We start from the raw sequence: 17,249 nt of genomic DNA, 5'->3' as shown, positions 1-17,249 counted from the left end.
ATTCGCTCATTTGGTTTATTTTCTTGACGGTTACCACAGTATCTATAGTAGAACAGTAGAACTTTGCTCGCGCGTGACACGGAGTCCAATCACTTTTAAATATTAGTTGTTAATATCTGATATTAAGAACAAATATATATGTTGTTTCATTGAAATGTATGCCCGATTAATTAGCTTAAAGCTTCATAGTCATTCAATTTTTAAAGTTTTCAATGTATTTCTTCCAGCCTAGGGTCTAAGAACGTGGAAATTCTGCAAAAGAATAACTATTTAAAATATGCGACGAAATTGCCCCGACACTGAGAATCTTCAGGCTATCTCCAGGCAAGCAATCTAATTAAAATTAACTCCAAAACGAAGTGTGTTGAAAAAAACAGAGAGTCTGGCAAAAATCAGAATGGAAACAAGGCCTAAATAAAGCGCATAAATCAAGCTCGTGGCACCGCTAGGGACTTATTTCGATACGCCAGTCGCCTGAGAATTTCCAGCGACAGGCAATCGCTCCAGGGCGCCTCCATATAAGGTAGGAGTCAAGGGAGCAAGCGCACCAATTTTTCACTCAAAATTCTTCATCTTATAAAAATTTATCAAAGGTTATTTGGGTGTGGGTTTATATTAAACCTAGCACTCCAAATATTTATGGCTGTTGAGAGGCATATCCAGGATCCTTATTGTGTCGGGATACTTTCTGGAACCTGACACTTGATTCCTAGTGGGTGTATAGGAAGGAATTGAAAGAAAAAGAGGAAATGTCTATAATCGAAATTTGATTTAGCATTTGAGAAATCTAAATTTAATTTAATTTACAGAGAATTTTTAATATTTGAATTTTTTCATATGTCAGAACTTTTTCAGATTTGAAATCAGGGTGAAATGGAAGCCCTATCTTCCATGTGAAATGTGTGTTTAAGTATTAAAATCACTTGTTTGCTTGAATCGCAAGTTAACCAGGAATTTAAAAGCAAAGAAAATACCACAAAAATTCACCATATCTTTATAAGAGAAAACGTTTCGAAGTCCAGCTCCATCGTCAGTTCACAACACAAAATTCTGTTCAGAAAAAGTTCAGTCCTAGAAACACAAATAAATCAATTAGGAAAGTAAAATGCACTAAAAGTAAATAGATAAGACATGAAAATAATGCTAGTAAACGTAAACGGCCTATCTATTTACTAATTCAAGAGGAAAGGAGCTAAAAGCGGCATTCAGACTAGGCTTCTGTTTGAATATATACAGGGATTCTAAAATTCGTATATCACTAACACCGGATGCGGAAGCTAGAATTTTGAAATCACTATCAGATACAGAGGTGTTGCACTGCTCGGCATGAACACGTACAGCAGAATGAGGTGGATGTGCAAGTAGGTTCCCTGTTCTATAACTCCTGCCCTTATGCTCAGCCAGCCTAGTATAGAAATTGCGTGCCGTCATACCGACGTACGCTGATGCGCACTGCGCACAACTATATCTGTAAACTAGTGACGATCGCATAAGAACAGGTATTGTATCCTTATACCTGAAAAACGAGCCGATTCTAAAATTGTTAACCAGCAACACATGAAGATTTACATCCGGAAGATATTTGGCAAATAAAACTTTTAATTCCTTTGACATAGTCTCAGATGCGGGTCCAAAGTAGGGAAAAGAACAGTAAACAACTTTCCTATTGTCACACTTGGGAACGACTGCAGTATATTGCTTGGACATAAACTTTTTAATTTGGGTATACACCAGGTGTGATGAAAGGCCATTGTGTGAAAATATATTGCGCAACAATTCAAATTCAGAGTGCATGGCTAGGAAAGTAGAACAAATGCGAAAGCCGCGGTTTATCAATGTTTGGACCCCATTTACCTTGAAACGAAATGAGCAAAAGCTAAAAAAGCTGGTGCTTAAGCCGGTAAATGTCGATTTTCTAAAAACAGAAGTTTGGAAAAGGTCATTAGATTTGGTAACTTTGCAATCAAGGAAAGACAAGCTAATAAATGGAAATGTGTGTTTGAAATAAATTTAAATCTGTGTGAAACACACATTTCAAGGAAATGTGTGTTTGAAATGGTCTCTATGTAATTATAGTGCGTAAACACTTGTTCTATTAACTCGATCAAAGATCACGGGAAAGACGGTATTCGGAATGACAGGATTCCAGAATGTCCCGCAAACGCCAAGCGAAACGGCACGCAGATAATGTATATGTAATAGTTCCGCCTAATATGTAATAGTTCTGTTCTGTAGATAATAATGTATATGTAATAGTTCTGTTCTAACATCTCACTGCCTACTAAATGAATTGTGATCACAATTACGGGGTTTGAATACTGAATACACAATATAAACGTCATTTATGCACGAAAAAAGTATATATAAATTTGGAAAAGTAAAATGATTGGATTGTGGAACGTTCATTATCTATGTAAAATGTCAGCAATCTGTGCGACGAGGTATAGGCAAATTATGTTCGATTATGGACATTTTGTTAATTTTATTATTATTATTATATCGTATATTCATAGTATACTATATATGTATAATAATTATTATATTATATTATTTCATATTATATTATATTATATTGTATTATATCTTATTATGTTATATTAAATGCTTATTTTCAGAACATATTATGTTTATTAAAAGATCTATGATTGTGATGTTAACAAAGACAGCTATTGAAACTGTTGAGTGTTTTTACCACAAAATTCACCGCCGTTTTGCATCACCTGGCAAAAGGGTATACATATTATAGATTTCCGTGCAACTGAAAGTTGATCAATTATAGTTGAATTAGCGTTCAATGTGCCATAACACCTTTTGCGTATCACTCAAAATTGTGAGTTAAGTAAATTCATACTTTAATTTATTTTCATACACTTAAGTTCATTATCTTACCCTGAAGTTCATTTTCTTACCCTTTCAGTTAATTTTCTTACCCTTAAGTTTATTTTCTTACCTTAAGTTAATTTCTTACCCTTAAGTTCATTCTCTTATCCTTAAGTTAATTTTCTTACCCTCAAGTTCATTTTTTATGCTAATTCTAACCGAAATTTTACTCACATTATTCTCATCAAAAACTCTGAATACCAGCGATGCAAATTTTGTGGGGTCGCCCTGAGGGAAGAACTGCTGGTAGATCTTGATGAAGCCCTGTAACACAGAGGCAAATTGAATTGAAAATAAAGAGTTTATGTAACATTTGTTCGCTACCTCTGTTTTATAAGTAAATAAACTGCATCAAGTAAACTCAACATGGATCTTCAATTGAAAATGACTGAGAATTTTTTTTAAAAAGATAAGGTGAACTTACGTAGCGTGTATCTTATTTAAAATTATTGAGAAAAACGAAGTGAATTACAAGTAACAATTAGATACGCAATTAAAATAGGTACACTTAATTGCTTACCTAAAATTAATGAACCCAGAAGCAACGATACATTACTTTCGTTAATTATATGAAGTTGCATGGTTTATGAAATTGATCCTCGTATCGAATTTGATTTAAAAGTAACCTTCCTAAGTCCATCATTCAAAAGCAACCAAAAATTTACGCAATTGAGTTCGTGAAAACTGTCGGCGATACAGGCTTTTAGCTTCGAGTAAATCTCATTATGCAAACCGTGAGCTGGAAAACAGTTATTAGCGTTCCATTTACATTAAAATAACGTATCGACGTGGCCGATATAAAATATATCAAAGGCGCTATTAGCAAATTGTTATATTGGCCCGGCCTGGCTAAGACAAATAAAACATCCTGCAAGCTTGGGCTGAGCCCTGCCGCTTTAAGCCCACATGTTGCGCATTCAGGGCACGCAAGTCACCAAAATCTTATTGAAAATATTATATACTTTTGTTGAGTTCAGCATTATTGTCATTGCATTTAATAAATATTATCATGTTATGTTTTCTTACAAGCAATAATATCATTTACCTAAATATTTAATCTGCTATATATGTTTCGAACGGCCGAAATGAATGGTTCGATGAATGAAGCAATGTATCGATCAGGATCCTAAAGTTGTGTGCGCGGTTCAAGAATTGCGCTGCAGAAATATGGATCCAAATCGGAAATTGATATATTGATCCACAATATGGAGAGAAATGAATCAAATAACAATCTATTGCTAGGAACGAAGTCAGACAATGGGAGCTTTATTCTCATGTGTCTTCTTAACGTTCAGTACGGAATAAGAATATTATTAATATAATTTTTCATAGCAAAATACCCGAATGTGATTCTTTAAAAAATTCATAAAATGCTATGCCGCAGCAGAAAGTTTGCTGAATAATGTGATCAGTTTCTAAATGTATATACATTTTTATTTTACTAAATTAAAAATTTTAATTTCTCAATGAAGTTCTTCAAGAAAGGTGAATGCGTAAAACGATTAAGACGAAACGAAGCTTGCAAAACTGAATACGTTTCATTGTATTCATATACATTATGTTTTTAGTTAGTATAATAACGAAGCAATTATATATATTTTATTAAATTTGAAGATGCAGACATTCTTTCGTCAGTTATGGAAAGATCGGGTTCCAAAGGCCGGATCCCTTGTGAATCAAGTCACGAAAAATTCAAGAATCGGCAACAGGCCATGGGCCTATTTCTTCAGTGCCGACACTTCTATTCTATTCTATTCTATTCTATTCTATTCTATTCTATTCTATTCTATTCTATTCTATTCTATTCTATTCTATTCTATTCTATTCTATTCTATTCTAATTCTCACCTCTTCCGTTAGCAGACCATTCGGGCAGTCTTTGAGGAATCCTTTGTGCCTGCGGGAAAAGAAAGACGTTAGGAGTGAGGGCTTTGGGCTCCAATATCACATATAATCTTTTGTAACTTGGATAATCCATTTTAGAACAAAGTTTATTCTATAAAATGCATAGTCTATTCTATGGCATGATTTGGCAGCCACAGCAAATGTTTAAAAATCAAAGAAAACATTCCTGGAAATGTTTAAATACTAAGTGTTTAAGTATAATGTAAAATGTTCTAGTATAATAAATTGCCAATGTAATTAAAGCCCACGGTAGTGATGTTGTGCCGATGAACGACACTTGTATCGCGGATACATCGAATATTACTCTCTATTTATAAAGGTAGCCTTTACTTCAGCCACACCTACAGCATAGAACTTTGGAGAAACATTATCAACTTTGATAGGATAACTTTGATCACATTGTAGGCATCATGTACACGAAACTTTTTTTAATGGTCATCGGTATTTTTAGCGCATTTTCTCATTTATGGAAAAAAAAGGTGCTATTGTACTCGCCATGTCCGTCTGTCCGTCCGTGACTTCACGTTTTCGTCGACGAGAAAATGCTCTCTCTGTCACTCACTGCAGTGAGTACTGAGTTATATTTTTTAAATTTAGTTTTATTTGCCGGTATTTTTTAGAGTTAATTTATTAGGTTGAGGCACCTCCCTGTTGTGTGATGTAGCAACTAATTGGGCTAACATTTAATTTTAAAACACGCATAAAAATTCAATCAGACATGAAGCATTTAGAGAAGTAGAGATGGTGATTCCATCGCTCTGTAAAATAATTAAACTGTTGCTTTTCTAAATGCTGTCTTATGAGCACTGCCAATGCCGGTATAATTGGAATGTAAGGTCTTGCATATTGCTTAAAGTAACCAAACTTTAATTTTATCTGATAATGGACATTCTAATGAAGAAAAATTGATGGAAAGAATTACTATTGAAACTAATAAATATAAGTGTGAACTAAAATTCTGGCTCATCCTTTGACAACGACCATCGTCATTCATATTTACGAAAGTGAACAAAACTCAACATTATTTCCAGTATGTCGCAGCCTTTAAAAAATATACAGCCTATTGCACGCGAGCAACACAACGTGGCAAAAAATCCACCCCTCACAAGAAGCCGCAGCCTCTCTGGCCTATGGCCAAAACTTTATACAAAAATTTCTCGCCGCTACCGACTTGAGTTCAGCCGAGCAAATCGCCTCCACAAAATCCCGCTTAAACCGGGCCTGCCGGGGGCTAGAATTTGTCAGGGTGACTCGACCAAACTTTGTGAGGGGAAATTATACCATGAATTTTGGAAGTGAAATAGTCTATCAAACATAAAATAAATCGCGTTTCTTGAAATTAGTTCTAATATCCTCAAACAAACTTTGTTAGGGTAAATTATACCATAAATCGTAGAAGTGAAATAGTCTATGGAACATGAAATGAACCGCGTTTCTTAAAATTAGTTCTTATATCCTCAATCAAACTTTGTGAGGGGAAATTATACCATGAATCTTAGTAGTGAAATAGTCTATCAAACAGGAAATAAAACGCGTTTCTTGAAATAAATACTAATATCCCTAATGTAACCTCACCAGGCTCTTAAAAGTGAGGTCTAAATTGTCGGGGTTACTCAACCAATCTTTGTCAGGACAAACTATACCATGAATCTTAGAAGTGAAATAGTCTTTCAAACATGGAGTAAATCACGCTCATTAAAATAAACTCTTATATCACTCTTTATCGGACTGTTGAACATAAGAAGAAATGTGTCTAGGATACTTGACTAAAATTTCTTTGGGAAGATTGCATAAAAATGAGAAATCAGGGCCATATCTATATTATCAACAAAAGAAATCCCGTTTCGTAGAACAGCGTTTCCGCTTAGAAACAGCCACAAACTTCTTTGTGGCAAGGCCGTCATAATTATTAAAAATCTTCACCATTGAATTTAAGCAATAATCATGACTGAGTGTCTTTTCGGTGCACCGAACATTGATGGTTCCTCAGAATTGCTGGGCTCGAGTACAATCAATTTACTGGTGAGACAGCGCCATGCATGAGAATGCTTCTGATGCTCCGCGCGATGTCTGTCAGTCACGTCACGATGTCTGTAAGTCACGTCACGATGTCTGCAAGTCACGTCACGATGTCTGCAATTCACGTCACGATGTCTGCAGCTCACGTCACGAGGTCTGTAAGTCACGTCACGATGTCTGCAACTCACGTCACGATGTCTACAAGCTACCTCTCTACGTCACCTTGTCTACAGCCTAGGTCACGATGTCTGAAGATCACGTCACAGCGACAGCTGATGACGTCACGGGTGCGTTCGATATAACGGTATGATTACAGCACACCTGGGCCGAGCCATGGCATTGCTATTGAATTTTACTGCAGCGCGAGTCGCTGGTAATGACAGCGGCAAGCGCTCCTGCCGAGCAGTTAGTCATAAACAAAGACAGTAATTCTGGCAATGCCGTCTTGGCGCTGGTCAATGGTCATGACAAAGACATGTATTGTGGCAGTGCGGTTTTGGCATCGGTCATGACAAAGGCAAGCATTGTGGCAGTGCGGTTTTGGCATCGGTCATGACAAAGACAAGCATAGTGGCAGTGCGGTTTTGGCATCGGTCATGACAAAGGCAAGCATTGTGGCAGTGCGGTTTTGGCATCAGTTATGACAGCGAGCGTAGTTTTGACACAGGTCTTGACAAAGGCCAGCATTCTTGTAATCCGTCTTTGCACCGGCCGTGACAATCACAATCATTCTAACAATACAGTCTTGATGCCGGTGATGGCAAAGGCAAGCGAATTAGCAATACCGTCCTGGCATCGGTCATGAACAAAGACAGGCTTTCAGATTGGCGGTATAGTCTTTGCCACAATCATGGTATAATAAATAATTTTGTTAATGTATTCTTTGCTCTGGTCTTGAAAGAGGCAATCATTATGGCAACATAATCTTGGCACCGGACATGAACAAAGGCAATTATTCTGGCAATACAGACTTTGTACCGGTCATGACCAAGTTTGTAATTCTGTACCGACATGCGGTATCATTGAGAATAAGGACAAAATCACGTAATTCTGTCGAAATTGTGCCATCAATGCTCCGTCATAAAATTTATTGCCAAAACTGAATATTCCTGTTTTGTATGAGTAGCTGTAAAGGCAGTCGTCAGAATAAATGTACATAAGGAAAAGTAAAAATGTCGAAAATATGCAATGTTTTTTAAAATAAAAATATATATACATTTTAAAAGCACCGCGCAAATGGACGCAAATAAATTTAGTTTACTAAAGCCATCTCTAGGTGCCTAGATTCACCGTGTCGCACCAGACGGCATAGATGTGTTGAAGTTAACAATTCGGTGAATAATTAGCGATCCTTGAATCTGAGATTGCCCTAGATTCTTAAATTCGTCCTAGAATCTCAAGCTATTATTAGGAATCGAATTAACTGACTTTGCTGCTGGAAAGTTCTTTTCACTTGATCGAAAAGGAATATTATGAATATTCATAAGCCAAATTTAGTGAGTTCCTCTTAATTTATTTCAACTAGTGCTCAATATTTGGTGATTAAATGCCCGGCATCGGCACGTGCAAAATCATAGCAGCCTCGGGGCTTGAGCTTGTGGCAGGTCAAGTTCAAGATGCGTGAGTTTGAAGCAATGATCGAATGTGCCAGTTACAAAATATCATACGAGAATTGGTCTCATTTCAAGAGAATGATCTTCATTATTGCATTTCCGCCACTATACCCAACGCCATATATGGCGTCAATTTTGCATCATTGTCTTTCCTTGATATCCAATAAGATTCTTTTAATCATATATATTTTGTATTGCGCATGAAATTTTATTTATTTATTTTGTATTGCGCAGAAAAAATGCGCATGAAATTACCAACACTTAAATATTTACAGATAATCTAGAATGGATGAATTCATAGCTGAATTTCCCCAAATACAAGCAAAAATTATTAAAAATAGGAGTCTGAATATTGTAAAACCAGGATAAACTAAAAAAATTGCCGTGTAAAAATTTTTTTTATTAAATTGCAGTTCATCATTGCGAATGTTAAAATTGATCATAAGCTGACAAAACATTCGTCATCTACGAAAAGATGTATCCAATTTATCAATTAAGTAAAGATTACACATGAAATCTTAATTTTTTCTTTTTGAAAATAGAGCGAATAACTAATTTCGCACAATAAGCTGCGATACGTCGTTGTCTTATCAGGTGATTGAGACTCCGCATGCTAATTCTGAGACAGAATGGCTTCGTGTGAAGTGGTGATTATGATAGAGTGGTGTAGGAGATAACGAGTGGTGTGGGTGATCACGATAGAGTGGTGTAGGTGATGACGATAGAGTGGTGTAGGTGATCACGATAGAGTGGTGTAGGTGATCACGATAGAGTGGTGTAGGTGATCACGATAGAGTGGTGTTGGTTATCACGACATACTGGTGGAGGTGATGACATCTAACGCAACGCTAATAAGTTTTAATTAATTCCAACCTAGCCTGATGCTAGCTGAACACGACAATCATTAATGAAATATACGTGCTTAATTTTGGGTGAACTTAGGACGTTCCAGCGAGCAAGTAGCAATTTCGAATGTAACGCTGATAATATAATTAGGTAGCAATTAGGTGATTATTATGTAGCATTTAAGTGATGATTAGGTAGCATTTATGTGATGATTGGGTAGCATTTAGGGGATGATTAGGTAGAAATTAGGTGATGATTAGGTAGAATTTAGGTGATGATTAGGCAGCAATTAGGTGATGATTGGGTATCATTTAGGGGATGATTGCCTATGATTGGGTTACATTTAGGTGATGATTGTGCAACGTTTAGGTGATGAAGAAGGTTTGTACTATACTATATGCACTGTAACTTTGAAAATTAAAAGCCCCAAAACAGAGTGAGTGCAGTAAATTTGTTAGGAATTTAAACTAGTACTGCCTCGAAATACTATGCTAAATTTTTTATCTCAATATAGCTCTGAAAAAATAGTTTCCAACTTGGAGAGAGGAAAGTTTTAATTTCTTTTTATAAGCTCGTATCTGCAGTCTGATGTGAACAGTTTCAAGATAATTTAAACAAAAAATTTCAACTATAACATGTATCACAAAAAAACAGCAGAACCCATGGTCTGAGTATGACAAGGATTTAAAGCGTTAGTAAGATTATTAAATTTTCACATTATCACGATGTAATGATTATCTTAAATGAGATCGAAAGGTCAAGAACGTGCCAGAGGAAGTATACAGGAAATGACACAGGCATTAATAGCTTGGCGTGCAACGTATTTTGTGTTGCAAGTTAATAGATGCGTAAATCATTTTCTAGGTTGGAATTCAGGTAACGTCATCGAGCATATGGAAAAACAGCAGTCAAGACTTACTGAAAATTATAAATTAATTGGTAATTGGCACATTTCGTTCGAAAAAAACATAAAGAGAGCATTAAAAGTTATACAGAATCTTATGAGATATAAACTATATGGCCTAGATTAAATCTTTAATTGATTTTACGACCTTTCTGAATCATATCAGACACGATTGCCATATAGAACAAGAATTAGTATTGCCATGATTGATGTTATGTTAAACGAAAGATACATGATACTGAATATATTCTGAATATAAATTCATTAATACCTTCTGAACCCTGAATGTATCGCTCAGCTAACTTGTAAAGTTACGCTTTAAGGCGACAAATTATGCTAGTATAATCAGGCGTTGGCCTGTGACGTGCAGAGCGTCTGAGCTAACGTCCCCTCGTCACACCACCAGCCTCGCTATGCTAACTACCTTAAGACATGGTCTCGTATGCTGATAAAAAACATAAAAAACTTACTGCAACTCAGTTTAATTTTATTTCTAATTGAGATGTTTTTTTCTGTTAAGTACTACAATTTAGGTAGAATTTATCCATCCCCTAAATGCTACCTAATCAGCTTACTGCAACTCAGTTTAATTTTATTTTTATGAGAGATAATTCATCTGTTAAGTACTACAATTTACGTGTGGGAATGAAGGAGACAAAATCAAGTCTGGCATTTTTAATATTCCAGATAAGAAAGCATATAATTGAGTTCAATAAGATGGCGTTCATTTTTTTATAGTCATACAATTTTGCGTAAAAAGTTGAAATTAGTTATCCACAGCATAGCAGACAGAAAAATAACACAATGAAATTAATTATTTCGAACTTCCAGCGTATAGGTAACGATGTTGCTTGAAATCATCGTGTGTTTTTCCAAGTAAGAATTACATGCAATCATTGTCAAATGCCGGGCATATTACCCATTATGCATTGCATGCAATCATTTTCTAATGCCGGGCATATTACCATTATGCATTGCATGCAATCATTGTCTAATGCCGGGCATATTACCATTATGCATTGCATGCAATCATTGTCTAATGCCGGGCATATTACCATTATGCATTGCATGCAATCATTGCCTAATGCCAGGCGTATATACCAGAAAGCATTGCATGCAATCATTGTCTAATGCCCAAGCGTATATACCAGTAAGCATTGCATACAATCATTGTCTAATGCCAGGCGCATATTCCGGAAGTATTGCCTGCAATCATTGTCAAATAGCGTGCGTTGATCAAAGTAAGTCTTGCATGCAATCATTGCCAAATATCAAGCGTGTATACCATTATGAATTGCATGCAATCACTTACCACTGTTTTATCTCTTTGTCCGTGACTGTGAATAAAAGAAAATGATCGTTAGCTTTGCAGACAAGTTCCCAAAATCAACCTAAGAAAATGAAATAGAATCCAACCCAAGACATTTTTTCTCGCATAAGTAAAGCTATTCATGTGTTTAGGAAGTAAGACTTCTGGATTAAAACTGAATACGAGTCTTAAGCTTAGAGTGAATACGAGTCTTAAGCTTAGAGTGAATACGAGTCTTAAGCTTTAAATGAAAACTAGTCCTAAGCCTGTTTGATTATTTAATTTAGACTGAATATTTGTCTCAATAAAAGAAATGTTGCTTAATTGTACGGCAGCTTATTTTGCTCGAGTCCCGCACGTCCACCTTAACATTCACACGCAGAATAAGAATAATAGAATCATACTAAATAATATTGAATATTCAAATAATTTGCATTATGTAATTATTTGCGTTTCATTGACTTTCATGTCGAATTCACATAATGAATAGTTAACGTCCCGGTAAAATATATATTGTGAATTGAGTCCTCCGTAAAAGGCTTAAGCTAAACAAGCAGTAGTAACATTGATCATAGTTCTGCATAACAGTTATAAACTTATAGGTAAACCGCTCTAGATTTTCTCTTCAACTTATGTTCGACAGTATAATGACACGTGTGAATCAACTGTTAGACGAGTAATCCCACTTAGTCATTCATCAGCGTATTCTAACCTGAAAGGACAGAAAATCAACTGTTTCTATCCATAGTTTACAGAAATAAATAATTTTACCATGAACGTGATGACTGTGGTAACGTGTTAACATGAATATCATGAACGAGGTAACTAATAATTTGCGCGGTCCGAAGTAGATTCAGTTCAGTCTCGGTTGAAGTAAGGCATAATATAATTTTTGGTAACATATTAACTCTAAAAACTTTCTATTCTGTTTACAAACACATCGGCTTTTATCTCAGCATCGGTCCATAATGTGCTGCAACATATACAATTATAAGATGAATGAGCTGGGCACAATCCTAATGAAGAGAGCTGTAAACTACTCAGTTGAATTTATAGTAGTCATTTTATGTCTCACAATACCCGTCGTTTGACCAGCACGAGCCATCGCAAGTATACTTTGCGGTGAGGGAGAACGTGTTACGACCGAGACTCTTGCTTCGTACCCGGCATGCGTGGTCGTAAAGATGATTGCTTGGCATTCCAGTCANAGACGTCTTGTCGTACAGATGATTGATTGACATTCCAGTCAAGAATGTGTTGATGAATGGCTCAGTGAGACGCCTTGTCGAACAGATGATTGCCTGGCATTCCAGTCAAGAATGTGTTGATGAATGGCTCAGTGAGACGACTTTGTGGGGAAGTCTCTAGGATGACGACGCGTAATGATTTTCTGCAAAGACGTTCGTGACATGTTTGTCTCTGTTGTTTCGTCGCTTTGAAGAAATCCTGTTCCGACGTCCCTGAGGTAATGTCTCTGCAGCGGCGTCATGTGGCAACGCCTCTGCAACGGCGTCATGTGGCAACGTCTCTGCAACGATGTCATTGTGGCAACGTCTCCGCAAAGGCGTCATGTGGCAACGTCTCTAGCTGCAGCGACATCATGTGGCAATGTCTCTGCAGCGTTGTTGTTGTGGCAACGTACCTGTTGCAACGCCCCCAGGTTGGTGTAACTTTGATAACGCAGTAGTAGTAGCCGCGTCCAAATAGCGATGCCCTTTTGGCTACGTCTTTGTGGCGAAGATTCCGTGATATTGTCCCCGGGGAAGAAGTTTTTGTAGTGACACAACATTGGTGATATCCACGTGACGACAACATTTGAGTAAGTCTGTGATGTGAAGCTCTTCTGACGATATGTAACGTTCCCGGCGGTGACGTTCCGGACGTATCGGTGACGTGTCTGCGGCGTCTGCGCCTTTCCCACGTACGGTTCCTCTAGGGCAAACGCTTGACCCCAAAGGCCACGCCCCAGGTATAGCTGGGTTCAAGATAATAGTATCTATGATAATATGGCATAGAAGATAATATGGTGTTCTGTTCATCAAGTGTTGGAACTCTACATCTTGATGAAGTCATATTCAAAGATATAAGCGAGTTCAGATAGCCATTTGCCCTTGATTTGGTTATCCTGATAAAGTTTGACCGAGATTGAGCTGTATCAGAACAACGTACAAAAAAGTGTGTTACTATTTAGACATTATAATCCATTCATTTCTCCGAGTGTATGGTATCAAAAACGAATTAGACAAATTGAAATAATTAGTTTAAAGATCGCTTCATTGGACTTTTTGAAATCCATTCATTGTTATTTGCCGTTATAAGAAAACTTTTACTTTATCGAAAGCCACTGCAAAGAATCTCAAAAATCTTCCCTTGTTCTAATTAACACAACAATTAGAACAAGGCACGTCTAATTAACACAACAAAAGCTTCAGCCAGTCTGCAGATATTAAATGTATACAAATGCCTACCGGGCAAACTTTAAGGCAGCAAGTTTAGTTTTATTTCCTAATGTTATGCCCGTGTGAAGTGTAGGGATTTTATACTAGGCACTAATAAACAGAGGGTCAGGCTGTAAAGGTAATTTTCAGAATACATTTTTTTTAATCCGCCTTCCGAATTGACACAGAAATCAAGTATTGACAGAGAAATCAAACTTGTCAACTACGATTAATTTGACTAATTAATTATGTTCAATAGCTGTCGATCCAGAGACGACAAGCGCTCTATTGTTCACTATCAACTCCAAGACGAGGTTGGCGTTGGCGACGCCTAAAGGAAGGAATCTTGTATCATCAGCCAACATCAACAATACGTCATAACATCAATAGCATCAATGTTATCAATAGCACCAATAGCACCAAAGTACCATGAGCAATAATATCAAAAATATCACAAGTAGGCTTGAAGTAGCACCACTAAAACCAATAGTAGCAATAACGCTTGTTGTATCAATGCCGTCAATATATAGCGCCAATAACATTAATAGCACCATTAACACCAATATCAGCAATAACATCGATTGCACCACTAACATCAATAGCACAACAAGCACCTATTTAACCTTTCAACATGTCTTCCACTGAAGTTGCCTCTCGTTACCAAGCACGAACAGCAGTGATGATGGTTGATGTGAGGCATGAGGTTAGTGTGTATACCACCATATAAACAAATTATTTCTCCAATTTGAAGGAACTATATATATAATTGAATACCGTGAGTGAGAAGGAATTTTACAAGATACCAAATGTAAAAAAGAGGCATATTTAATATTAGAGTGGAGATCATTGTCAAATTACCAATCCAAATATTTTTGAGAAGATGTGAACTACAACATGTGTTACAAACATAATTTTCTTTTTTATCTGAGACAATTTTCGAAGGAACTTTCCAATTTTAAAACTACTTGAAACTGCTCAGTACATGTAGTTACAAGTCTGCCAGAAGTCCCGAGAAAAACTCTAGAATTTCAAACCTCCCTGGGTCTCCATCAGCAGCTTGCGGAAAATCTCACGACCGCGCTGAAGCTGACTGATGGATTGCTGAATCATCATTCCTCACCTATAGCCTGAGGTAGGAAAGTATGAGATTTCTTCATCAGCTGCGAGATGGGAACGTCAAGCTGAAGTAAATCATAGGATGCTCACAATATTTCTATAGATTCATGACAAAGCAGACTGAGCCGCCCCCATACCGCTCTTTACAGGGATATTTCTTGGCAGGCTGCCACCGATGCTTGGTTAGAGAGAGTCGAGTCACGGCCGAGCTCTGGAACAACACGCTCCGGAATCTAGCTGCATCCTAAACTGCACTTTATTTATGATTCTCTCCTGCCTGATAATATGGATGTTTGCTACATTGCAAGTGCTTTGGAAGCATCGCTATCACCTGCTGCGACCTGGCATGTAATTCAAGATGCACCTGCTACGCGATAACTTCTAACGTGTTAGGAGTTAGGTTAAGTCTTCTTACCCTGAATAATTTGATTCTTATTGTTCTGAACAGACTAAATCTGGTCATCCTGAATTTGGTATTGCATACCATAAGAAGCAGGAGAGTAAAAAGTAAATAAAAAATTAGTTAACTTCCAATGTTTGGCGAGAATTTTGGATGGAATTGAAATATACATTTTTAAGCCTCCAATGAGTACCGAAATTCTTTAACAGAGCGTAAAATTCTTTAAAGTTCTCTGGTTGAAGTAAAAATAAAATTACCTTTATACATAGAATATACATCAAATTTTGTGCGTACCAATGGTGCGCAAAGCATAGCATTATTTACTCTGTTGTCTCATTCTACTCTGTTGCTCTGGCCTGCAGAGTAAAAGAAAACACCGACAGCAAAGGGTACGGAGGTTATATTGCCTGGCGAGACTCAAGGAAGAGTCCCTCAGAACTGAGGGCATATTGCCTCGCGAGGCTCAATGAAGAGTCCCTCAGAACTGAGGGCATATTGCCTCGCGAGGCTCAAGGAAGAGTCCCTCAGAACTAATTAGCCCCTCAGGGCCACGCAACATGCATTTGTCGTCCTTCTTTTACGTGCAGAAGCTCAAAAATACATGATTTTTTTCGTAGTAAAAGACAGGCTTGGATCGGAAATAGTGAGTGATAAATTATGTTTCTACCGATACTACAAATGGAGGTTTGTTGCCTATAAATTCACTGGCAATGTTATCGGCTGTTCAAACATTAATGGAACTTGATTCGTGCTTCGTAGAGAAGAATTGTCTGTTTTATCTTCACACGGTGAATTCAGACAAAGCTTCTTCAGTTTCTTCATGAATTTTTCCGACTGAGCAATGCGCTTGAATGTAAAATTATTTTTACAGAACCAGATTGAGATAATCTTTGATAAGTACACTAGGTTTATTATATGGCAAAGATAAAATTGTTTCATGAAATATTCACGAGCAGGAAAATTTTATTCCATCGCAATACTGCAACACATCATTTAGATACCCGAAGTACTTATCGTCAAGACTGAGGCGATTTGTTGTTGATTTGCATCGATTTTTTTAGGATGTTGCATAACGAGATTGCCAAGTTTTTATATTTTTTTCATAGGACAGCTGTGAATATGGTATATTTGAACCTTTTTGTTAACATAAGAGTGTGAACTTTTAATTTTTTGATGCTAGTAAAAGTTTTTAGGCAGCGTGTATGACCGATTTAAAGGTCGTGACCGTAGGTCACCACGTACCCCAATTCCAATTCCAATCGATCAGAACACAGGCTTCTCAGAACACATTACTTGTTCTTTTACATTTTATATTCGATGCAGACCGGAATTTATTGCTGAATGCAATGTACAAAAAAAAGTTGAACAATATTAAAGCTTATAAACCCTCACCGTAACTCCAGCTATCATTCAAGTCTTAGGAATGCAATTTTATCTTGTGGCATTCACATTTTGGTCTTCATTCTCAAGCACAGTCGAGTGTTGAAAACTTGTTAATTGTGTTCCAGCATTTGTAATTGTCCTGCAGGGGGCCGTTCTCGCTGATGCTTATTTTCTGGAGTTTCAGTTATTCATTTCAAACAAAGGCTTCGTTTACCGCGGAACTCTCAATAAATTAAACAAAAAGCTATTCACTTGTGTTCTCCAGGGCAGGTCGCTCATTGTTAGTTACCGAGACCTAATTGAGTTTGGACAAAAACAACACAACAGGTCTGATTATTTTGGGAAGGGACTGCCGGACATTGGTGGCTTTTCCAAATTGCTCTTCGCATTTTGAAAAAATAATTTCCTTTCGTCATAATAGTTTTTTTGCTCGAACT

At 36.9% G+C, this 17,249-nt stretch overlaps 1 protein-coding gene across 1 annotated transcript in view; it reads right to left on the bottom strand.

The window, feature by feature from the left end:
* LOC108677262 (frequenin-1) overlaps positions 1–17,249 on the bottom strand; it is a 30,788-nt gene that overhangs the window by 12,506 nt on the left and 1,033 nt on the right. The window contains exons 2-4 of the mRNA XM_018165467.2: positions 11,479–11,503; positions 4,728–4,776; positions 3,055–3,144 (exon numbers count right to left, since the gene is read on the bottom strand). Coding sequence (XP_018020956.1) covers positions 3,055–3,144; positions 4,728–4,776; positions 11,479–11,503 — 164 coding nt within the window. The remainder of the gene's footprint in view (positions 1–3,054; positions 3,145–4,727; positions 4,777–11,478; positions 11,504–17,249) is intronic.

Source organism: Hyalella azteca, unplaced genomic scaffold (genome assembly GCF_000764305.2).
Source record: "Hyalella azteca isolate HAZT.00-mixed unplaced genomic scaffold, Hazt_2.0.2 contig2128, whole genome shotgun sequence".
In the NCBI taxonomy this organism is placed as follows: Eukaryota; Metazoa; Arthropoda; class Malacostraca; order Amphipoda; family Hyalellidae; genus Hyalella; species Hyalella azteca.
The sequence above is the reverse complement of the archived record's forward strand: the minus strand, read 5'-3'. Positions and strand labels throughout refer to the sequence as shown.